We start from the raw sequence: 22,816 nt of genomic DNA, 5'->3' as shown, positions 1-22,816 counted from the left end.
AGAACCCGGTGTCTTGCGTCATCAGTGCGCGACTGTAGGCGAAAGCAGCCAATCGCAGAGGGGCTCAAATTGCTGGGGATCACTGTTGTTGCTGGCGTTTTGTCATAAACCGAGCGACGACGTCTGGGCTCGTCCTTTCCCGGGGATTGGCGGTCCGTCGTCGGCGCGGCGCTGCTAGACCTAAAGTAGTGTGAGGGGGATGTCTCTGCGCTGCGGGGGTGCCGCCCGCGCCCTGGGGCCTCGGGTGAGCGGCCGACACGCGCTGGAAGTGCGCGGCTTGGAGATTTAAGTCAGGAACCGACGCTTCCTAGCCGCGGCAATCCCCAGTTACTGCAGTTTGTACTTGATGAAAGCCCCGCATTGTGTGTGCCATTTAGGACGGGGTTGGGAGCCCGCGCCAGTGCGCACGCCTAGAATCCTAGCTGCTCGGGAGGCAGAGATTCGGAGCCAACCCGGGCAGGAAAGTCCTTGGGACTCTTATCTTCTATGAATGGCCCAAACAAGCCAGATGTAATGCAGAGACCCAAGTGGTAGAGCGCTAGCCTTGAAAAAGCTAAAGGATTCGCTAGCGCCCAGGCTCTGAGTTCAAAACCCAAAACTGGCACTCGCGCTCACAGCCACAGCGAAACGGGGCGGGGTTGGGGGGGGGGGACCGCTATGTGAGCCAGGGGCTGGTGACTCAACTGAATCTTGAGATCTGGGGACCTCTGTGCGAAGGCAGCTGGGGACACTCCCATTTCCAATTAACCAGCAAAATGCGGGATTGCAGACTCAAAGGGTAGCTATGAGCAAGCAGACAGATTCAAGACCCAGTACTGGCAAAAAGTGTAGATGGGAGGGGGAAAATGGAGGGGAAAGCAAAGGAAGGGATGACATTATCCAAAACAAAAAATGTACGCAGTACCGGAATTGTGAAATAACACCTTAGCAATGATACAGTTGTATTATTCTTAAAAAAAAGTATATATGAGGGGCTGGGGATATGGCCTAGTGGCAAGAGTGCTTGCCTCGTATACATGAGGCCCTGGGTTCAATTCCCCAGCACCACATATACAGAAAATGGCCAGAAGTGGCGCTGTGGCTCAAGTGGCGGAGTGCTAGCCTTGAGCAAAAAGAAGCCAGGGACAATGCTCAGGCCCTGAGTCCAAGCCCCAGGACTGGCAAAAAAAAAAAAAAAAAAAAAAAGTAAAAAAGTATATATGAAAGTTTGACATATCAAACCTCCGAAGATATCTAAATTTATTCTGAATCAGAATTCGGCAGTTAGCAACTGTAATTTGTCTCCTCATTGAGGTTTTTTTTTTTTAGTTGCCGGTACTGGGGGCTTACACTTTCACTTGGCTTTTATTTTATTTAGATTCTAATCTCCTTGGCATTTAGGACTTCTACATCATTTAGAATATTTTCTGAATCAGTTCTGAGTGTTTGCCCTCCTTTTTAGTTATTGTAATGGACTAAAACTAAATGATTCCAGACCCCACTTGAGTGTCATAATAAACTCTTTCTTTAGGTATTTGGAAGATACTTACTCAGCCCTGCCAGAACATTAAGTTCTCTGCTGGATAAAAAAAAGGAATTTTTAAAGAATGGACCAGACCTACAAGAATTTGTATCTGGTGAGCTGGCAGACAAGAGTACCTGGGATGAGTATAAAGGAAACTTAAAACGTCAGAGAGGAGAAAGGTAACTGAAAATTTGAAATAAATTTAATGTTCCATTCCTTCATTGTGAATTCTTTTCAGGTACAATGAAGACTTAGCATGGATTTTAAATTTCTGACTTGTTAAATTTAGCTGGGGATGATTAGAAAGAAGGGATAACAGACTTTGATAGAATAGCTGAATAGAATAGGCTGAATTCCCCCCCCCCCCCCCATAGTTTCACAACATTCTTCTAAGGCTTGTCCATTTTCTACTACTGTCTTCCATTTTATACCCAGCATCTAATTTCTTTATAGAGTAAAGATTATGGCATTGCTACTAAATGATTAGATCATGATAAAGATTTGTAAGTAGATAGTAATCTAATATGTTGTTTCTTCTCCAAGTCATTACATACAACCAATGGATACTTTCCCTTGATTTGAAAGAGTGATGAGGATTTATGTACAAAGAAAACTGTTTTGAGTAGTATTTATCTAGCAATTTGTAATCATGAGTGGAGTCAAGGGAAACCAAAATGTAATTTCCACTCCAAATTTTAGATTTTTCTTACCCATTTAATATATAGAATGATTGCAGATAGAGCAGGGTTGGAATGTCTCCATATTCTATTTAGTATAGTATTTTGGGTAATATTCTTCATAGTAAATGAAATGTTCAAATTTTCATTAAAATGATGCAGAGAGATCTTTGCAAAGGGCTGACATGAGCACAGTGCCCACAGTGCCCTTTTGTGTTTTTGAAAATGGATCAAGTCTTACTCAAGTGGCAGAATCTGATCGTTAACCCACGATCATGAAAGGAATTGTATTGACAAAGTACCTTCTAAGCTGTGAGACTCCTTGACAGTTTGTTAATAGACAGGTATGTTTGGCTTTCCTTAGGTTAAGATTACCTCCATGGCTAAAGACCCAGATCCCCATTGGGAAAAATTACAATAAACTGAAAAATACATTGAGGAATTTAAATCTCCATACTGTAAGTTGTCAAGTTTTAACTCTCCATTTTGGCCAAAGGTTATAATGTTTCTACATACTTGTGGTTTAAAATTTCTTTTTTGTTTTTGAGAAGGGAGCTATCTATGTAGCCCAAGCTGGGTTTGACTTGAGTTACTCCTACTTCAGGCTCCTGAGTACTAAGATTATGAGTGTCTGCCATTGTAATTGGCAAAAATTAATTATTAATAAGTAATTAAAAAGGAGGAAAGTAAAGACATTATATCACCAGTAACAACAATACATTCAGGAGCTGGGAATATATCTCAGTGTTAGAGTGTATGTGTGAGGCCCCGAATCCAATCTCCAGCCCCAACCCCAAATTTTGTTTAATTTCATATTTCCCTACTAAAGCAACAACAGTGTATACACATACACACATGCACAAGATTCTTCTTTGAAACTTGAGAAACAAATGTTGCTGAAGAGGGTGGTAGTGGTGGTTTTTATGTATTTGTTTTGTGCTAGTCCTGGGGCTAGGACTCAGGGCCTGGGCTTTGACCCTGAATTTTTGTGCTCAAGGATAGTACTCTATCACTTGAGTCACAGTACCACTTCTAGCTTTTTGCTGATTAATTGGAGACAAGAGTCTCAAGAAAGTTCCTGCCTAGGCTGGCTTTGAACCACATTCCCCGAATCTCAGCCTCCTGAGTAGCTAGGATTACTGACATGAGCCACCAGCGCCCAGCAATCTTTTTTAAATTTTATTTTTGTTATTATTGTGATGTGATGATTACCATTAAGAATTAGCCAGGGCAGAAAATTCTGAGAGATGCTGTCTCCAATTAACTGGCAAAAAGCCAGAGCTAGGGCTATGGCTCAAGTGGTAGAAAGCCAGCTGTGAGCAAAAAGTTAGAACTTGAGGCCCTGATTTAAAATCTCAGTACTAGTGCACACATACACACACACCACACGTGTGCACGCACACACAAATACATTGTAAACAATGAGCACCTTAAAATATATAATTGTGTTGGGTGCCGGTGGCTCACACCTATAATCCTAGCTACTCAGGTGGCTGAGATCTGAATATCGGGTTCAAAGCCAGCCTGCGCAGGAAAGGCCATGGGATTCTTACCTGCAGTTAACCACCAGAAAACAAGAAATAGCACTGTGGCTCAAGTGGTAGAGTGCTAGCCTTGAGCTGAAGAGCTCAGGGATAGCACCTGGAGTTCAAGTACCACCACCACAACAAAAAGTGTGTGTGTGTGTGTGTGTGTGTGTAATCAGTATGTTCAGTTGGTAGGTTTTTCTCACTTGATTGTCTTCTGTTCCCTTTTGCTCCTAGGTGTGTGAAGAAGCGCGATGTCCCAATATTGGAGAATGTTGGGGGGGTGGAGAATATGCCACTGCCACAGCCACAATCATGGTAAGGCCAGTACAACCTCTAAAGCTTTTGTCAAAGACAGAGGCAATACAGTGTGTGCATTATCACTTCTGGGCAGATTTCTCCTTTGCATATGAATTTATGAAAAAGAACAAAAAATCCTGACAGAATAACCTCACCACTCTCTGAACTCATTTGTTATTGGCTCTTCCATCTGTCTGATAGTTAACTGTGTGCAGCCTTGCAGATCTCTTCTATTTTGTTTTGTTTGGTTTTTGCTTGACTCAGGGCCTGAGCACTGTCCCTGGCTTCTTTTCACTCAAGGCTAACACTCTGCCACTTGATCCACAGCGCCACTTCTGGCTTTTTCTATATATGTAGTGCTGAGGAATTGAACCCAGGGCTTCATGTATACAAGGTGAGCACTTTACCACAGGCCATATTCCCAGCCCAGATCTCTTCTATTATTGTTTTGTTTTTTTTCCCAGTCCGGGGTCTTGGACTCAGGGCCTGAGCACTGTCCCTGGCTTCTTTTTGCTCAAGGCTAGCACTCTGCCACTTGAGCCACAGCGCCACTTCTGGCCTTCTTCTTCTTCTTTTTTTTTTTTTTTAAATATATGTGGTGCTGAGAAATCAAACCCAGGGCTTCATGTATATGAGGCAAGCACTCTTGCCACTAGGCCATATTCCCAGCCCTCTTCTATTAATTTTTAGAATTGTTCTTTTTTTTTTTTTTTTTGGTTATGGAGCTTTAACTCTGGACCCAGGTACTGTCCCTGAAGCTAGCATTCTTCCACTTGAGTCACAGGACCACTTTTGGTTTTCGGGTATGTAGTTGGAAGTAAGAGTCTCATGGACTTCCCTGCCTGGGCTGGCTTTGAACCATGATCCTCAGATCTCAGCCTCTTAAGTAGCTAAAATTGCAGGTGTGAGCCACCTGTTCCTGGCTTGGAATTGTTCTTAATGAGTGCTAACACTTTATGTAGCTTTCTGTCCCATCTGTTTAACAACACGGAGCTGTGCTTTATGTTTAACTCCCACACAGACCTGCAAATCCACCAGTTGATTGAATATTTTGTCTTCTAAAATGATACTGAGGGCTGGGAATGTGGCTTAGTGGTAGAGTGCTTGCCTGTTGTGCATGAAGCCCTAGGTTCTATTCCTCAGCACCACATAGACAGTAAAAGCTGGAAGTGGTGCTATAGCTCAAGTGGCAGAGTACTTGCCTTGAGCAAAAGAAGCTCAGGGACAGTGCCCAGGCCCTGAGTTCAAGACCTAGGACTGGCCAATAAAATAAAATAAAACTGACTGGCTAGACTCCAGGGGCTTATGTGTAATCCTAGACACTTAGAAGTCTGAGATTTGAAAATCATAGTTCAAGGCTAGCCTACACAGAAAAGACTATCTCCAACTAACCAGCAAAAAAAGCTAGATTCGAGTTGTGGCTCAAGTGGTAGAATTCAGAGTAAAAGAAGCCAAAATAGAAGCTAGACAGTGGTGGCTCACACCTGTAATCCTAGTGACTCAGGAGGCTGAGATCTGAGGATCTGAGGATCTGCCAGCCTGGGCAGAAAAGTACCCGTGAAACTACTATGTCCAATTAACCACTCAAAAACTGGAAGTGGTGCTGTGGCTCAAGTGGTACAGCACTAGCAATGAGCACAAACAGGCTCAGGTACAGTGCCCAGGTCCCAAGTTCAAGCACCACAACCAATAAAAAACAAATAAACAAACATGACTGATTTGTTCAGATTCTTTGCAGTTTGCTTTGTACATTGCATTCTTGAGGGTAATCTGCCTGTTTTAAATGATAACATCTGTATTCCAGTTGATGGGTGACACATGTACAAGAGGTTGCAGATTTTGTTCTGTTAAGACTGCACGAAACCCCCCTCCACTTGATGCTGATGAGCCCTACAACACTGCAAAGGCAATTGCAGAGTGGGGTCTGGATTACGTTGTCCTGACATCTGTGGATCGAGATGGTTAGTAATGCACTGTCCTGGCTTCTACTGGAAATGGCCTTTTACTAAATTGTGGCATCATCTTGTGGCATCATTTTCTTTTCTTTCTCTAGATTTGCCCGATGGTGGAGCAGAGCACATAGCAAAGACTGTGTTATTCTTAAAGGAAAGGTACTTGTTTCTGCCTCTGTGAAATTCAAGGACCGCTATAGAATCAGGATTTCTGTTTCAGAAGATCACTTTAAAGCAGCAGTTTCCAGTGTTGGGGGAGATGTCCTGCCCTTGATAATCTACTGAGAAAGATGTGACCAGTTCTTCAGAGAAAGCACTGTCATGCATACAGATGCATGTGTGCAGGGCTGGGAATATGGCCTAGTGGTAAAGTGCTCGCCTGTATCCATGAAGCCCTGGGTTCGATTCCTCAGCACCACATATGTAGAAAAAAGCCAGAAGTGGCGCTGTGGCTCAAGAGGTAGAGTGCTAGTCTTGAGCAAAAAGAAGCTAGGGACAGTGCTCAGGCCCGGAGTCTACACCCCAGGACTGGCAACAAAAACAAAACAAATAAACAGATGCACATGTGTAAAAAATTTCAGTGATTGCATGAATTTCAATGGCAGGAATGTATCCCTACACTATTAGAACCCAGCCCTCCACCTCATGTCTATATTATGAGTGATTTTCTTTAAAAACTGTTAAACTGTGGTCTTCTTAGCACTGATTTTGAACAAATCATCATGTGAAAGTAGTTAAGGCCAGGCACCAGTAGCTCACATCTGTAATCCTTGCTCATACCTATAGCCCTACTGAGCCACAGCTCTACTTCTGGTTTTGTGTGTGCGTGTGTGTGTGTGTGTGCGCGCGTGCACGCATGTGTATGTGTGTGTGCGCCAGTCCTGGGGCTTGAACTCAGGGCCTGAGCCAACTGTCCCTGAGCTTCATTTGCTCAAGGCTAGTATTCTACCTCTTGAGCCACAGTGCCAATTCCTGCTTTTTCTGTTTATGTGGTACTGAGGAATCAAACCCAGGGCTTCATGCATGTTAGGCAAGCACTCTACCACTAAGCCACATTCCCAGACCTCCCCCCCCCCCCACCTTTTTGTGGTTAATTGGAGAGTATAATCTCCCAGACTTTCCTGCCCTGGCTGGCTTCAAGTTGTAATCAGCAGACCTCAGTCTCCTGAGTAACTAGGATTATAGTAAGTATGAGCTACTGGCACCCAGCTCTGTGGTCTTATTTTGTAGCTATTCAAAGACCAGCTCCAGATACCTTGCTATAGGGTTTGTGAAAAACAATTGTCAGCTGTCCAACCCTATTTGCTAGTGTCAAAACTGTAGCTCTGTAGCTTAGTTTGCATTGTAGTGCTTGAGTGAGTAGACATCACCACAGTGTAAATAGGAAGATTAATGTTTAGCTTGCATTTCATTTAAGCACAGTTCATGACTCAGCAACCCAGAAAATTGTTTCTAAACCCATAGCACTTGGGAGGAGGGTACTATTGAACTGTAAAAGAAATCAAAGCTGAAGCAATCAGATGATATTTGCATTCACAGAAGTGTGTCAGTTTATTCTGTACACTGTAAAAAAATACACATTTAACATTTCACCTTTTAATTCCTGCAAATGATTTTACTTAAGGGGCTGGCTTAAATGGTAGCAAGAATGAGGCATGAGTTCAAAACCTATTATCGCCAAAACCAATCAAACAAAAATTCTTCAAATTAAGTTTAAAAGCCTTTATTAATCTGAAATGTTTTGTTTTAGTAGTACTGGGGGGAATGAACTAGGTAGGCCTTGCAAATACTAAGCAAATACTCCACTATTGGTTTACAATCCCAGCCTTTTATAATTTTTATTTTGATATAGGGTCTTACTACCTTTCCCAGGCTGACCTTGAACTTACTATATATCCTAAGCAGGCCTCTAACTCATGATTCTCCTGCCTCAGTCTCCCACATAGCTGGGATTACAGACAGGCCACCACCACACCGAGCTTCAGGTTTTATGCTGATCATTATTTACATGCGGATGTGTTTGAACCATTCTCTAAATATTATTTCATGGTCTGAGTTTATTTTTTGTTTTATATCATAGGGGGCATTCTTCTGTCTGTGCGTTTATTAGCAAGGCTCTAAAGATTACTCTGTTCAGGCTGGGAATGTGGCTTACTGGTAGAGTTTGCCTACCATGCATGAAGCCCTGGGTTTGATTCTCCAGTACCACATACACAGAAAAAGCCAGAAGTGGGCGCTGTGGGTCAAGTGGTAGAGTGCTAGCCTTGAACAAAAAAGAAGCCAGGGACAGTGTTCAGGCCCTGAGCCCAAGCCCTAGGACTAGCAAAAAAACAAAACAAAACAAAAGATTACTCTGTTCAAACTGATCATGAATGAGTATTGACAAATTATTTTAAGTACCATTTCTGTCATGTGTTCTCCTCAATTTGATATGTCTCTTTTTTTCCCCTCCTAGGAATCCGAAAATTCTTGTGGAATGCCTCACCCCAGATTTCCGAGGGGATCTTAAAGCAGTAGAAAAAGTTGCTCTGTCAGGATTAGATGTGTATGCACATAATATAGAAACAGTTCCAGAATTACAGAGGTGATTATGTACATGGAATATGGTTGGGAAGTAAGGGTCACATGTGTGCAAAGTGAGCTCCCTTCTTGCTTTCCTTTCTTCCTTTACTATAGAATAATCAGAATACACAGCCAACAAAGAGACATAAAACGTCACCCATATTTTCATCCAGTAATTACTTAGTATCACTCAGTGTGGGAAAAAACAGACTCCAGGATAAGTAACTGACATCATCATTTATGCTCTGTTGTGATATATGCTTTCCTCTGTCAAGTACTGTGTTTTTTTTTAACCCTCTTAAAATGGAAAAATTTGCACTGGAGGAATTACTTTAGCTGTCATTCTAAAGAAAAGACAAAAAATACTTTTGGGGGGCTGGGGATTTGCCTCAGTGGCAGAGTGCTTGCCTGGCATACCAAAGGCTCTAGGCTACTGAGCTGGGCTTTCATCTCCACCAGCTTACATGAACACAAACATGCATGCACATGCACGCACACACATTCACACACACACACACAAACACACAGAGCACTTATACAAGCAATAAGCAATAGGTGATGCAGCAGAAAAATGGCAACTTGTTAAATTATTTTTTATTGTTAGAAAGGTGACTTACAGAGGTGTTACATAAGTAGGTACATTTTGTTACCCTTTGCTTTCTCACAGTTTTTCCCTCCTATCCCCACCTACAAGTTATATAGTTGTTTTTTCTTTCTTTCTTTCTTTCTTTCTTTTTTTTTTTTTTTTTTTGCTAGTCCTGGGGCTTGAACTCAGGGCCCAGACACTGTCCCTGAGCTTCTTTTGTTCAAGGCTAGCACTCTACCACTAGAGCCACAGCGCCACTTCTGGGTTTTTCTGTTTATGTGCTGCTGAGCAGTCTAACCCAGGGCTTCATGCATGTACCACGCTCCCAGTCCTATATTGTTCATTTTTGACATAGTGTCTAGTGAGTACTCATAACCTGATATATGGCATTGTTACCTCATTGTACAATTACTTAATTTTTTTTTTAAAAAGTAAATACTATGCTTCCTTTCCTTCTCTTCCTAGTAGGTAGGGACAATGAAGGCTTTTTATTCCAAATGACTATATTCAAATTTCAGAAAAATGAGAACTACTTTAAAACAGTCAATATTATTAAAATTCAGTCATACTGGGTACCAGTGTCTCACACCTGTAATTCTAGCTACTGAGGAAGCTAAGATCTGAGGATCAAGGTTCAAAGCCAACCCAAGCAAGAAATTCATATCTCTAGTTAACCACCAAATAACCAGAAGTGGAGTTCTGGCTCAAAGTGGTAGAGCAGTCACTAGCCTTGAGGAAAAGAGCTCAGTGATAGCACCCAGGCACTGAGCTGAAGCTCAGAGACCAACAAGAAAACAAAAACAAACCCGCAGTCAGTCAAGATTAGTATTGTTCTCTACATTAACTTTATAAAGTTTTTGGCTGTGGGTTCTATTAACTTCTGTATATGTTATCCTGTGTCTTATAAGAACTTATGATGGATAGTAATGCGCATTTCTACTGAAATATGTACACACATTAAAGAGGATGTTAAATTCAATGGAGGAACCCTTTTATAAAAGTAATAACTTGCTGGGCATGGTAGTACATGCCAGTAATCCCAGTACTTCAGAGGGGCAGGCAGAAGGGTTGCAAGTTTGAGGCCCATCTGAGCTACATTAAAAAAAGAAAAACTATGTCGTCAGTTGGGGGTTGTTTTTCAAATTATGCATTTTTTTCTTCCAATCTCTGGTTTAAAAAAAAATGTTTGCAAAGGAAAAAGCTACATTCAACTTGAAAGGAGCTGGGTGTGGTGGCTCATGCCTGCAATCCTAGCTACTTAGGAGGTCAGGGTAGGAAAGTCCCCGAGACTCTTATTTCTAATGAACTACAGAAAAAGCCGGAAGTGGCGCTGTGGCTCTAGTAGTAGAGCGCTAGCCTTGAGCACAAAGAGTCTCAGGGATAGTGCCCTGGCAGAGATTCAGGCTGGCAAAAAACACCTGATAAGAATGCTGACTTACCATGAACAAGTTTCTGGCTTTTTACCCTTCTTGCCATGTCAACCATGGTTTGGCCTTGCTGAAGTCTAGCACACAGCCTGTGCCAATTCTGCCGTGACACCACCAGCAGTGGGTACCACTTCCCTGCTTTAGCTGAAGAAACATTCTCCTTTCTAGTGAAAATTCCAGAACCTTGTTTGTTTGGCCGAGCTGGCAGTGCTGTGTCCTCACCAGCAGAGGGCAGGTTAGACTTTAGAAAGAAATGAACATTGAAAGTTTCAGACCTCTGAAATGGAGTGCCAGGTGTTTTTTTTCTTTGTTTGCTATCTGCTCATTTTCTATTTTGTCTGCTCTGTACAGCCATGATCATTTTGAATTCCAGAATTCTCATTGCTCATTATACTTACTGAAGAAGTTTCTTCTGTGCTGGTGTGCTTGTTTTTCTTCTCCAGACTTGAGAAATCTTCAAAGCTGACAGAGCTTGCAAGCCTCCTGAGGCCTCCTTTCCTTTCCTAAATCGAACATTTGTGCACACATGCCACCATTGAGCCAGATAATGGAATATAACCCTCACAATGGGCTTTCCAGTCTCTCCTGTCGTTTGTATAACCACATACCTGGTGGAACTTGTATTTCTTTTTGCTGATCACACTCTCCTATTTTTCAGGAAAGTTCGTGATCCCCGGGCCAATTTTGACCAGTCTCTACGTGTCCTGAGACATGCCAAGGAGATTCAGCCTGATGTTATTTCCAAAACATCAGTAATGCTGGGTTTAGGCGAAAATGATGAGCAAATATATGCAACTATGAAAGGTAAAGAAGTTGAAAAATGAAAAAAATCTGTCCCATCTAATTGGAGTAAAAGCAGGTCCAGAGACCTGCTTTTGGTTATGTTTTGCTCATGTATAGAAGCTAGAACTAATTTATAAATAAAAAGCCCCCCACAGGTTTGTGTGCAAGTGTACACAAATGTATTAATCAAAATATGATATTTGTGAGAGAAAATCCTTATGGTGTCATTCCTTAGAAACAACTAGCAGTCCAACAAAATGGACACCAGGAAAGTGGCATTTGAAAGGTGTGGGAGGGAGATCTAGTGGAGGGAGGTAGAGGAGTGAAGAAAGGAAGTAGGGCGGGAGAGACAGTCATACTATGTAAATCCTATGAAACTTAACTTATGAGAAATTTCATGATATGTAGAGGTCAAATCACACTCCTAAAAGCCTACCCTGTCCATTGAGTATGTCCTAACAGGACGTGTCTGGGCTATAATACAGCTGTTTACAGGCCTTCAATAGACACCATTCCCTTCACCATCTCTGCCTAGCATACCTACTCTAAGACATTCTCCTCTCCTCTCCTCTCCATTTTTTACTATTCTGTAGTATTAAAGGTATCTTTCTTTGTAGTTTTTAACTCCACATGGCTACGTTAATCATTCCTATGTTTTAAACCTTTACTATAGTCCCTGGCACATATCATTTTTCAACCAATAGATTTAGCCTTAATCCTCATGATGATAACATACTAGCCTAAAATTCACAGTTATGAAATATGCCTCAGAAATTATATTTAGATCTACAATTTCAGTACTATAAACCCCTACAAATATAATTATAATGTTCTTTGTGCTTTTTTTTTCCTCTAGCACTCCGTGAAGCTGATGTAGACTGTTTAACTTTGGGACAATATATGCAGCCCACAAAGCGCCATCTCAAGGTAGAGTCTCTTTGTTTTGTTCTGTTTTTTTGCCAGTCCTGGGGCTTGAACTCAGGGCCTGAGCACTGTCCCTGGCTTCTTTTTTCTCAAGGCTAGCACTCTGCCACCTGAGCCACAGCGCCCCTTCTGCCTTTTCTATATTTGTGGTACTGAGGAATCAAACCCATGGCTCCTTGCATGCTAGGCAAGCACTCTACCACTAAGCCACATTCCTGGCTGAAGCCACTAATTCTGATTGTTACTTGTGAATAGTGAAGACATCACTGTATTACAAGAAAGTGTTTGGAAATTTAAAGCCTTGAAGCCCTGGGTTTGATTCCTCAGCACCACATATATAGAAAAGCCAGAAGTGGCGCTGTGGCTCAAGTGGTAGAGTGCTAGCCTTGAGCAAAAGAAGATCAAGGACAGTGCCATGGCCCTGAGTTCAAACCCCAGGACTGTTAAAAGAAGAAGAAGAAGAAGAAGAAGAAGAAGAAGAAGAAGAAGAAGAAGAAGAAGAAGAAGAAGAAGAAGAAGAAGAAGAAGAAGAAGAAGAAGAATTGCTGGCTTTTAGTGTAATGTTGAATGTATGTCTATAAGTTTCAGTTTCATTTTATTATCTTCATAAAGAAGCTGCTCTGGTTCTTATTTGCTGCCACCTAAATTGTATGAACCAAGTGAACACAGAAAAGGACTAAAAAATGGGAAATTGCACTCATTGACAGTCCATAATCTTCTGGCTTAAAGTTATGTATAAGATAAGGAGCTCAAGCTGGGTGCTGGTGGCTCACACCTGTAATCCTAACTGCTCAGGAGGATGAGATCTAAAGATTGTGGCTCAAAGCCTGCCCGAACAGGCAAGTTCATGAGCTTCTTGTCTCTAGTTAACCACCAAAAAGTCGGAAGTGGAGCTGTGGCTCAAGTGATGAGTGTCAACCTTGAGCCAGAAAAGCTCTGGGACAGCACCCAGGCCCTGAGTTCAAGCAAGCCCCAGGACTGGCCCCAAGAAAGAAGAAAGAAAAAGTGAGAGAGAAGCTAGGTGCTGGTGGCTCACACCTGTAATCCTAGCTACTCAGATGAGGATCACAGTACAAAGCCAGCTCAGGCAGGAAAGTTGTGAGACTCTTATCTCCAGTTAATCACCAGAAAACCAGAAGTGGAGCTATGGCTCAAAGTGGTAAAGTGTTAGCCTTGAGCAAAAGAGCTCAGGGACAGTACCTACCCTGTCCCTAAGTCAAGCCTCACAATGGGGGGGGGAGGGGCGGAGAGGAAGGAAGAAAGGAAAGAAGGAATAAGGAAAAAAAGAGAAAGAAAGAAAGATAGAGGGGCAAAGAAGTAATCTGCAGACATGTAGTCAGTGAGCAAGAGAGGGGCCGGGATAAATGATGAGAGTGAAAACCATCTTTGAATACCTGAGTATAGACTTTATATAAAATCAGAATGTTTTAGGAAAATGCTACCTGACCTAAAGAGATTATTTAAATCTAGGTTGAAGAATACATTACTCCTGAAAAGTTCAAGTACTGGGAAAAAGTAGGAAATGAACTTGGATTTCATTATACAGCAAGTGGGCCTTTGGTGCGTTCTTCATATAAAGCAGGTGAGTAGGACTACAGGGGAGGTTTTGTGGGCCATTAACTTTTCGTGTAAGTTCTACCTCAGTTCACCAAAGCTGTAAAGCAAATGATAAAAGTTGTAGTTGCCTTTTATTGGGGGATAAAAAGTATTTTTTATCTGGAACTTCTTTTGGAGCTTTGTTCCATAGGTGTCATATTAAGGAGAAATTTCTCTTAAACCTAGATTGTTCCTTAAACCAGTCCTACCCTACCTTCATATCTTAGCCACATTAGTGAAAGCAGTGAGTTTATTATTCTATGTATGGCTTTCAGTATCAGATTATTAAGAAATGACAAACTATGTCATGCATATAATAGAGTTTTCTGACAAATGTGCTGTGCACCCATTTGAAAATAATGCTAGCCATATCCTGGCACTCCCAATTTCACATCAACTTAAGCACTGGAGTTTAATAGCATTGCTGCTTGCATTGTTAATTTCTTTCAATTCTCCCCCCTAGAGGTAACAAGAACAAAACTCCATACAATCATTTCTCTCTAAAGAAAATTTCAGTATTTTTGCTAAGTGTAATGTAACTTTTTACCTGTTTAGATCAGTTGCTTGAACCAATTTATAAAAAAATGAAAATAAAAGCTTTTGCTGGGTGGTGGCGGCTCACATCTGTAATCCTAGCTACTCAGGAGGCTGAGATCTGAAGATCACCGTTCAAAGTTGGCCCAAAGCCAGCCCAGGCAGAAAAGTCTGTGAGATTCTTACCTCCAGTAAGCTACTCAGAAAAAGCTGGAAGTGACACTGTGGCTCAAGTGGTAGAGTGCTAGCCTTGAGCACCAGGAGGCTCAGGGACAGTACTCAGGCCCTGAGTTCAAGCCCCAGGACCAGCAAGAAAACAAATAAATCAATAAAATAAATAAGCATACCACATAGCTTGACTTGCTGGTAGGAGCTCTACCACTTCAATTCTTTTTATTTATTTATTTATTTATTTTTTGCCAGTCCTGGGCTTTGAACTCAGGGCCGGAGCACTGTCCCTGGCTTCCTTTTGCTCAAGGCTAGCAGTCTGCCACTTGAGCCACAGCACCACTTCTGGCCGTTTTCCATATATGTGGTACTGGGGAATTGAACCCAGTGCTTCATGTATATGAGGCAAGCTCTCTTGCCACTAATATTCCCAGCCAGCTCTACCACTTCAATATCACTTTGAACCTGGTTGTTTTGCTTGTTATTTTGGAGATGGAGTCTAGTAAACTTTCCTGCCCTCAAGCCTTAAACCAAGATTCTCCAGATCTCAACTTCTTGAGTAGTTGAGAACTTGGCTAAAAGCATTTTTTGTTCTTTTTTCTTTGTGCTAGTCCTAGGGCTTGAACTCAGGGCCTGGGCACTGTCCTTGAACTTTTTCATTCAAGGCTAGTGCTCTATCACTTGAGTCACAGCTCTACTTTTGGCTTTTTTTTGTTGATTAAGAGTTTTATGGGACTCTCCTGCCCTGGCTGGCTCTGAACCGAGATCCCCAGATCTCAGCCTTCTGAGTAGCTAGGATTATAGTGATGAGCCACCAGTGCCCGACTCTAAAAGCGTTTTCTAAAGGGACATCATTTAAGCAGGGATATGACAAAGCTCAAGATCCTGAGTCCAAACCTTAGTACCTCCAAAGGAGGGGCGGGGAGATATCTGTGTATAATGAGGTATGTTTAAATTAACCATAATTCTATTTGAAAGAATTTAAAGCTGGCCACCAGTGGCTCATGCTATAATCCTAGCTACTCAGGAAGCTGAGATCTGAGGGTCACAGTTCAAAGCCTGGACGGGCTGGAAAGTCCCTGAGACTTTTATATCCAACTAACTCTAAAAAAAACACACAGAAGTGATGCTGTGGCTCAAGTGATAGAATGCTAGCCTTGAGCTGTAGAGCTCAGAGACAGCACCCAGGCCCTGAGTTCAAGCCCCACAACCGACCAAAAACGAAAAAAAAATGTAATGCTCAAGTATTATTAAATTTCAGTTTCCAATACATTTAAGAGACTTTTATACAGTTTAACAGTTTAGTAGTTTGTTGTAGTGATAAAACCCAAGAATTTGATTCAGCACTGATTGATAGAATGTGGTGACTTAGAAAGTAATTATAAGTCACTCATTCTTTGAGCAGGACCACTGGTAAATTAAACATATATAAAGTCTAAAACCAAGATTAGCTATTAGAGTGGTTACAGTAATGCCATTTGAAAGATGTTTTATTCTTTGCAAGGAAGCATTCCTAACACTTTTATTGATTGATTGATTGCCAATCCTGGAGTGTGAACTCAGGGCCTGAGCACTGACTCTGGCTTCTTTTTGCTCATGGCTAGCACTCTACCTTTTGAGCCACAGTGCTACTTCTGGCTTTTTCTGTTTATGTGATGCTGAGGAATCAAACCCAGGGCTTCATGCATGCTAGGCAAGAACTCTACCACTAAGCCACATTCCCAGCTCCATTTCTAACATTTTGTTTTATTTTATTTATTTTTTTAGTTCTCATTTGATTTTAATATTGAGTTATGTGGAAAAATACTTTTGTTTGTTTGTTTTGTTTTTGTTGCCAGTCCTGGGGCTTGGACTCAGGGCCTGAGCACTGTCCCTGGCTTCTTTTTGCTCAAGGCTAGCACTCTACCACTTGAGCCACAGCGCCCCTTCTGGCCGTTTTCTCTATATGTGGTGCTGGGGAATCGAACTCAGGGCTTCATGTATACAAGGCAAGCGCTCTTGCCACTAGGCCATATCCCCAGCCCGGAAAAATACTTTTAAGAAATTAAAAGCATACTCTTATAGTATACAGAGGTACAGAGAGAGAAAGAAATAGAGGACTGGGAATGTGGCTCTGTGGAAGACTGCTTGCCTAGCATGCATGAAGCCTGGGTTCAGTTCCTCAGTACCATATAAATAGAACAAAGCAGAAGTGGTGTGGTGGCTCAACAGGTAGAGTGCTAGTCTTGAGCAAAAGAAGCTTAGGGGACAGTGCCCAGGGCCTGAGTTCAAGCCCCAGAATTGGACAAAGAAAGAAAGAAAGGGAAGGAAAAAGGAGAAAGGAAAGGAAGAAAGAAATAGATATTATGTAAAAATACTTAAAATGAAAACAGGTAAATCATTATAAAAATATAATACTCCCATAGTTTATGTGAATTAAAATCATTACTGAGATACAGTGATAGTGGGCGTGAAACCACAGGAAGGGAATACGAGAGAAAAAAATGGGGTACAGTTTCACATAGCATGTTGAAAATAATTACAACAATGATATAACACTTGTTTCCATAACGTGGAGTTTATTTCACTTAGCATCATCTTAAGTGTTCATAAGGCCATAGCTGTACCCTGGATACTGTATATATGTGTGTTAGAACTAGGGAAGGGAAAGGGAATACAAAAATTGAGAGAAAAAGGATAAGAAGACAAATGATTCCAAAAGCAATACTTACAAAACCATTTGGTGTAAACCAGCTGAACAACTCATGGGGGGAGAGGGAAAGGGGAGGGGGAGGTGGGAGGAAAATGGGGGAGGAGGTAACAGATTGAACAAGAAATGTACTTACTGCCTTACATATGAAACTGTAACTCCTCTGTAATTCATTTCTAACATTTTAAAGAGATAACTTATGAGCATTACGATGCATTCTAAATTACCAGTAAGATTGACCTGGGGCCCATGGGGCACTGGGTTAGATGGTGGACACGGATGGCATTGGATAATGCCGTCTATATTTCTAGCAGACTCATGCGGTACAGATCTTCAAAGGTTCCTAGGCTTGGTTGAGTTGGTGGTTCTTGTTTTGGCTATGGTCATTGCAATTCTACTCACATACATACAAAGTTAATTCAACTCCTCATAAAGTCAGGCCTCCCCCCTGCCCCCCAAGTATTGAGCACTAAACAAATGTTTGATCTGTGCTGTAAGAGCCCTAGACTAAATGGAACCCTAATGGCCTGGAAAGTGAATGGGCCCCACTAAGCTGTGAGCTCTCCTGAGGAGTGGGAAAAAGCTCTTATAAATGAAGAGCTGGCTTCCCCGGAGGGCAATACACTGAAGAATTCCATCAGATGAGTCTCTCAGCTGCATCCAGGTCTGTCCTGCACATGCGATCTGGGCTATTGATGGAACAAAGTTGGCACTGAAATGATGTTTGCCAGCAGCAGTACTTTGTCAGTGATGAGACATAGAGTGCACATCAAGGAGGGTGAACATACAGAGGCCGGTTTGTAGACACACAGGGCTGCCCTTGACAATCAGGGTTGTTATAATAAGAGTTAATTAAGACTGAGCCAGGTGCTGGTGGCTCACATCTGCAACCCTAGCTACTTAGGAGGCTGAGACCTGAGGATCATGGTTCAAAGCCAGCCTGGGCAGGAAAGTCATGAGACTATCCACTAAACTACCAGAAATGCTGGAAGTGGAATTGTGGCCAGAGTGCTAACCTTGAGTGAAAAAGCTCAGAGACAGTGCCTAGGTCTTGACTTCAAATCCCAGAACTGGCACACAAAACAAAAAGATAAAGACTGAAGAGCTAATAACAGAGCTGGGAATGTGGCTTAGAGGTAGAGTGCTTGCCTAGCATGCATGAAGCCTGGGTTTGATTCCTCAGCACCACGTATAGAAAAGGCCAGAAGTGGTGCTGTGGCTCAAATGGCTCAAGCCTTGAGCAAAAAGAAGCCAGGGACTGTCCTCAGGCCCGAGTCCAAGCCCCAGGACTCAGGGGGCGGGGGAGAATGAGCTAATAACAGGGAATGGGTTTTTAAAATATACTTCCTTGCCAGGTGCCAATGGCTCATGCCTGTAATCCTAGCTACTTAGAAGGTTGATGTGAGGATTGCAGTTCAAAGCCAGCCCTTCAAAGCCAGTCCAGGCAGAAAAACAGCCAAAGAGCTCAAGGACAGCACCCAGGCCCAGAGTTCAAGCCCCACAACTGACCATAAAATAATAAAAAAACAAACAAAGTATATTGCCTTTCAGATTAGAAAATGGAAATGGGCACTGGTGACTTACAACTATAATCCTAATTACTCTGGAGATTGAGATCCAGAGAATCATGGTTTGAAGTCAACCAGGGCAAATAAATTCTGTCAAACTCCATCTCTAAAACAACTAGCAAAAGTAAGGGCTGAGGGCTGGGATGTAGCTCAGTGGCAAAGCACTTGCCTAGCAAGTGCAGTGTCCTGGGTTCGATCCCCTGGAGTACCAAAAAAGAAAAGACAAAAAAATAAATAAGGGCTGAAGGTATAGATCAAGTGAAAGCACCAGGCAAACAAGCAATCAAGCAAGAGATTAGAAAAATAAAAAAATTAGTATATATATATATATATGTTTTTTGTTTTTGTTTTTTGGGCCAGTCCTGGAGCTGGGTGCTGACCCTGAGCTCCTTTTGCCTAAAGCTAGAGCTCTACCATTTGAGGCTCAACTCCACTTCAGCTTTTTCTGTGATTGATTAGACACAAGAGTCTCATGAACTTTCCTGCCAGGGCTGGCTTTGAACCTCCATCCTCCTATCTCAGCCTCCTCATTACAGGTGTGAGCCTCCGGTGCTGGGCACAAGTCCTCTTTATAAGGGAAACATTAAAGTACAATTCTGAAATGAAGCTTTACTGTATTTTAAATTAATATTAATGTATTTTTATATTTTTCTGGATAGGTGAATTCTTCCTGAAAAATCTAGTGGCTAAAAGAAAGACAAAAGCCCTGTAAAACAAGGTAAAAGCCTTCAAGATCACAGAATTAAAAAAAAAATTGCCTCCAGTTGGTACCACAGGTGGTACCAGAAAGCATAGACTGCAGTGGATGTACACCAGCTTTTTTTGTTTTAAGAAAAAAGCCAGTAAGCTGTATATTTTAAATGATAGTAATTCGTTCGACTTTTAGCATGCCTTCTGTGTCCTAATAAATAATTGCTTGCTATGATGTAATCAGTTTGCTCTTAACATTATAGTTGAAAACTACATTAGCCAGGTATGGCAGTGCATGCCTGTAATCCTGGCACTTGGGAGGTGTCTGAGGCAGGAGGATCTCAAGTTCTAGGCCTAGTCTGAAAAAAAAAAAAAAAAAGAATAGGAAGTGGAGAAAGGGGAGAAGAGGGGGAGGGCCAGGAGGAGAGGGGGGTGGGGGGCCCAGTTATGTGAAAGACCATAGGTAGGAGGATTACCTCTGACAGGTAGCCCAGAACAAAAGCTGTGATACCCTTTCTGAAAAATAACAAAAAGAACAAAACAGGGCTGGGGACATTGCTCAAGTGGTAGAGTTCCCAACTAGCAAGTTCAAGACCCTGAGTTCAAACCCCAGTACTGTAAAAATAAATAAAAAGTAAAATAACTTGAAGATTGTTATCATCATTGTTACCTATGTGTCACTGTTATACTTTATGTGTGAAAAATGGAAAAATAGTATCTCATTTATATCACTGTGATAAATAGTCCATATATCTTGGTGAGCTTGTTTGTGAGTAGAATATATCCATTACATAGGAATCTAGAACCACTGCAATTATTTAACAAGGCTTAACAGTTTGAGTGCTGGGCTGGGAATATGGCCTAGTGGCAAAAGAGTTTGGTCATATACATGAAGCCCTGGCTTTGATTCCTCAGTTCCACATATATAGAAAAGGCCAAAAGTGGTGCTGTGGCTCAAGTGTCAGCGTGCTAGCCTTGAGCAAGAAGCCAGGGACTGAGTCCAAGCCCCAGGACTGTCCAAAAAAAAAAAAAAAGAGAGTTTGAGTGCTTCTCGAATGCTTCTTTGCCTTGCTATGACTACTGCAGACCCTGCCAAATAGTTCCATGTTATTTTTCTGGTGTCTGAAACCAAGCCATGATGGCAGAGGGTCAGAAATTTAGCCTGTGGTCGTAACCCTTCCTTGTTAGTAGCCTGCTAGGTTGACATGCTCTATCCCTCTCATTTCTTTTGTTCCTCACACAACTCCGATGAGCAGGGGTTGTATTATAGTAATGGACTGAGGATATTTATTTCCACAATGCAAACACTCCACTCTTTTTTTTTTTCCTGTCCCCAAGACCAGAACTGAACTCAGAGTCTCACACTTTTGCTCATTGGCTGGCGCTCTTACCACCTGAGCCATGACTCCAATCCAAGTCATTCCGTGACTGAGTCTTGTCCTCTCTTTCCTATCTCACAAATGAAATGGCTTTATCATGAATATGTAATGTGCATAGTTAATTCTGCTCAAAAAAACTTAAATAAATGAACAAGTATTGATTATAAAAGTAATGCATATATTTAGAAATGGTTATATTTTGGTTTAACCCAGCAAAGATTTATATCATTTTTTATAAATCTAAATAAATATTACTGCACGTTTAGTCCCATTAAATTTATATTTAAACAGAGCAAGGACCAAGACCTTAAAAATTATTCCTCAGGGAAAATAAATGGACTCGTTCTCAGGCTGACTTTGTGACAGAAGTGGATTTGCCCTAACAATGCCAGTCCTGTGCAGTGTGGCCGAGGCTTCGTGATACTTGCCAAACGAAATGTTCAGAGCCCCCATGTAAAATAACTCATGTGATACTTTATTTTTACAAGTGAATGTGCTAGTTTCCGATTTAAAACTATTCTGTATGCAAAAATAGTAAAGGATAAATACAGCTAATTTGACATAAAATATGAAGTTGGAAGTTATAAATCAGTCTATTAGCCTTCGTGAGTCCTTTATTGTTTTGTTTTTTGACCAGGTTTAGCTATGTATGTCAAGTGGGCCTCAAACTCCAAGTCTTCCCACCCAGCACCTGCATGCTAGCATTACAGGTGTGTGCCACCATGTGAATTATTTTTTTTCATAGTATTGAGAAAAATGGCAGATGAAGCTAAATAATAGTAAATAGTTAAAAAAATCTTTAGCTATGTACAGTGACTCATGCTTATAGTCATAACTGCTAGGGATACAGATATTGGGGGTATTAAGGTTCAAGGCCAGCCAGGGCAAAAGGCTAGCCCAACCCCCTCCTCAACAGGTGGGCACAGTAGTTCACGCTTGTCATCTCAGGCATGTGGAAGGAATATGAAGGCTCATAGTCTCAGCTGAGCCCTGAGCAACAATTAGAACAACAATTACAACAAGAAAGACTCATCTGAAAACCTAAAAGAAAAAAGGGCCAGAGGGCATAGTTCAAGTGGTAGAGAACCTGCCTACCACGTGTGCAGTCCTGCTTGACTTCATACCGAGGCAGTACCACTAAATCTTACAATTTCAGCATATTTTGCCAAGCACAGATGCAAAGCAAATTCTACTTAGTAAGCCCACTCTCTGTTCAAAGTCTTAGGAGTAAGAACTCATCTTGGGGTCTTATGAACGAAAAGTGAGGCTAACTGGATAAATACACTGTACACCCACTGGCCTGGTCCTGTTTGGATTCTAAGGCCTGTAGGTGGCTTGACATTTTGTTTGGTATGAAAATACCCTCTCTCCACATAGAATCTTATCCACATAACTAGGAGATGAGTGGACTCTCACTGAGTTTGTCCACAAGAAATGCTCTTCTCTAAGAGGAAAACGGGACCACTAATAATATTGTCTTCTCCTACCATCTAAAAAGCAGATCTGATTTATAGGTCTCCTATAAAAGAAACTCAGTTGTTGACTTTTAACCACTAGACTTCCTGGGGCCAGTGGAGAACAAAAGGCCTTCTCAGAGCTCAAGGAAAACACAGTTCAAGGCTACCCTTCATGTCATGCATAGGTATCAACAGATCCACTATTGTCTCCTTCCAGTTAAAACACAGTCTCAAGAGGATCAAAACATCAGTGAGATTGAGATCCAAGAGTCATTCATATGGAGATGTGCCCAAGTTGTTTATCATTGTGACCCTGAGCTGTGAGTTTTACAACAAGATTACATATCAATGATATCCCTGGCCCAGCACCTAAAAATTGAGGGATTCTTTTTTTTTTTTTTTTTTGGTGCAGAAAAATCTTTTTTATTTTATTATCTTATTTTGTTTATTTATTAATTGAACACAAATTTTTTGACAAGGTGTTGTGCAAAAAG

The 22,816-nt window shown here is 41.7% G+C and overlaps 1 protein-coding gene across 2 annotated transcripts; it reads left to right on the top strand.

The window, feature by feature from the left end:
* Nucleotides 1-67: 67 nt before the first annotated feature.
* Lias (lipoic acid synthetase) lies at nt 68-19,851 on the top strand. 2 transcript variants are annotated; one of them, XM_048364258.1, is made up of 11 exons: nt 72-244; nt 1,511-1,683; nt 2,546-2,639; nt 3,945-4,025; nt 5,812-5,968; nt 6,061-6,118; nt 8,415-8,543; nt 11,193-11,338; nt 12,174-12,244; nt 13,712-13,823; nt 19,456-19,845. In XM_048364258.1, the coding sequence occupies exons 1-11, from the start codon at nt 200-202 to the stop codon at nt 19,506-19,508; spliced, it is 1,119 nt and encodes a 372-aa protein (XP_048220215.1). In that variant the 5' UTR covers nt 72-199; the 3' UTR covers nt 19,509-19,845. The 2 variants fall into 2 exon arrangements, with proteins under 2 accessions (XP_048220216.1, XP_048220215.1); XM_048364259.1 differs by lacking the exons at nt 2,546-2,639; nt 5,812-5,968; nt 6,061-6,118 and having other exon boundaries at nt 68-244; nt 19,456-19,851.
* The last annotated feature ends 2,965 nt before the right edge of the window (nt 19,852-22,816 follow it).

Source organism: Perognathus longimembris, chromosome 16, assembly GCF_023159225.1.
Source record: "Perognathus longimembris pacificus isolate PPM17 chromosome 16, ASM2315922v1, whole genome shotgun sequence".
NCBI lineage: Eukaryota > Metazoa > Chordata > Mammalia > Rodentia > Heteromyidae > Perognathus > Perognathus longimembris.
Note: the sequence above shows the minus strand (reverse complement) of the source record. Positions and strands in the feature narration are given on the sequence as shown.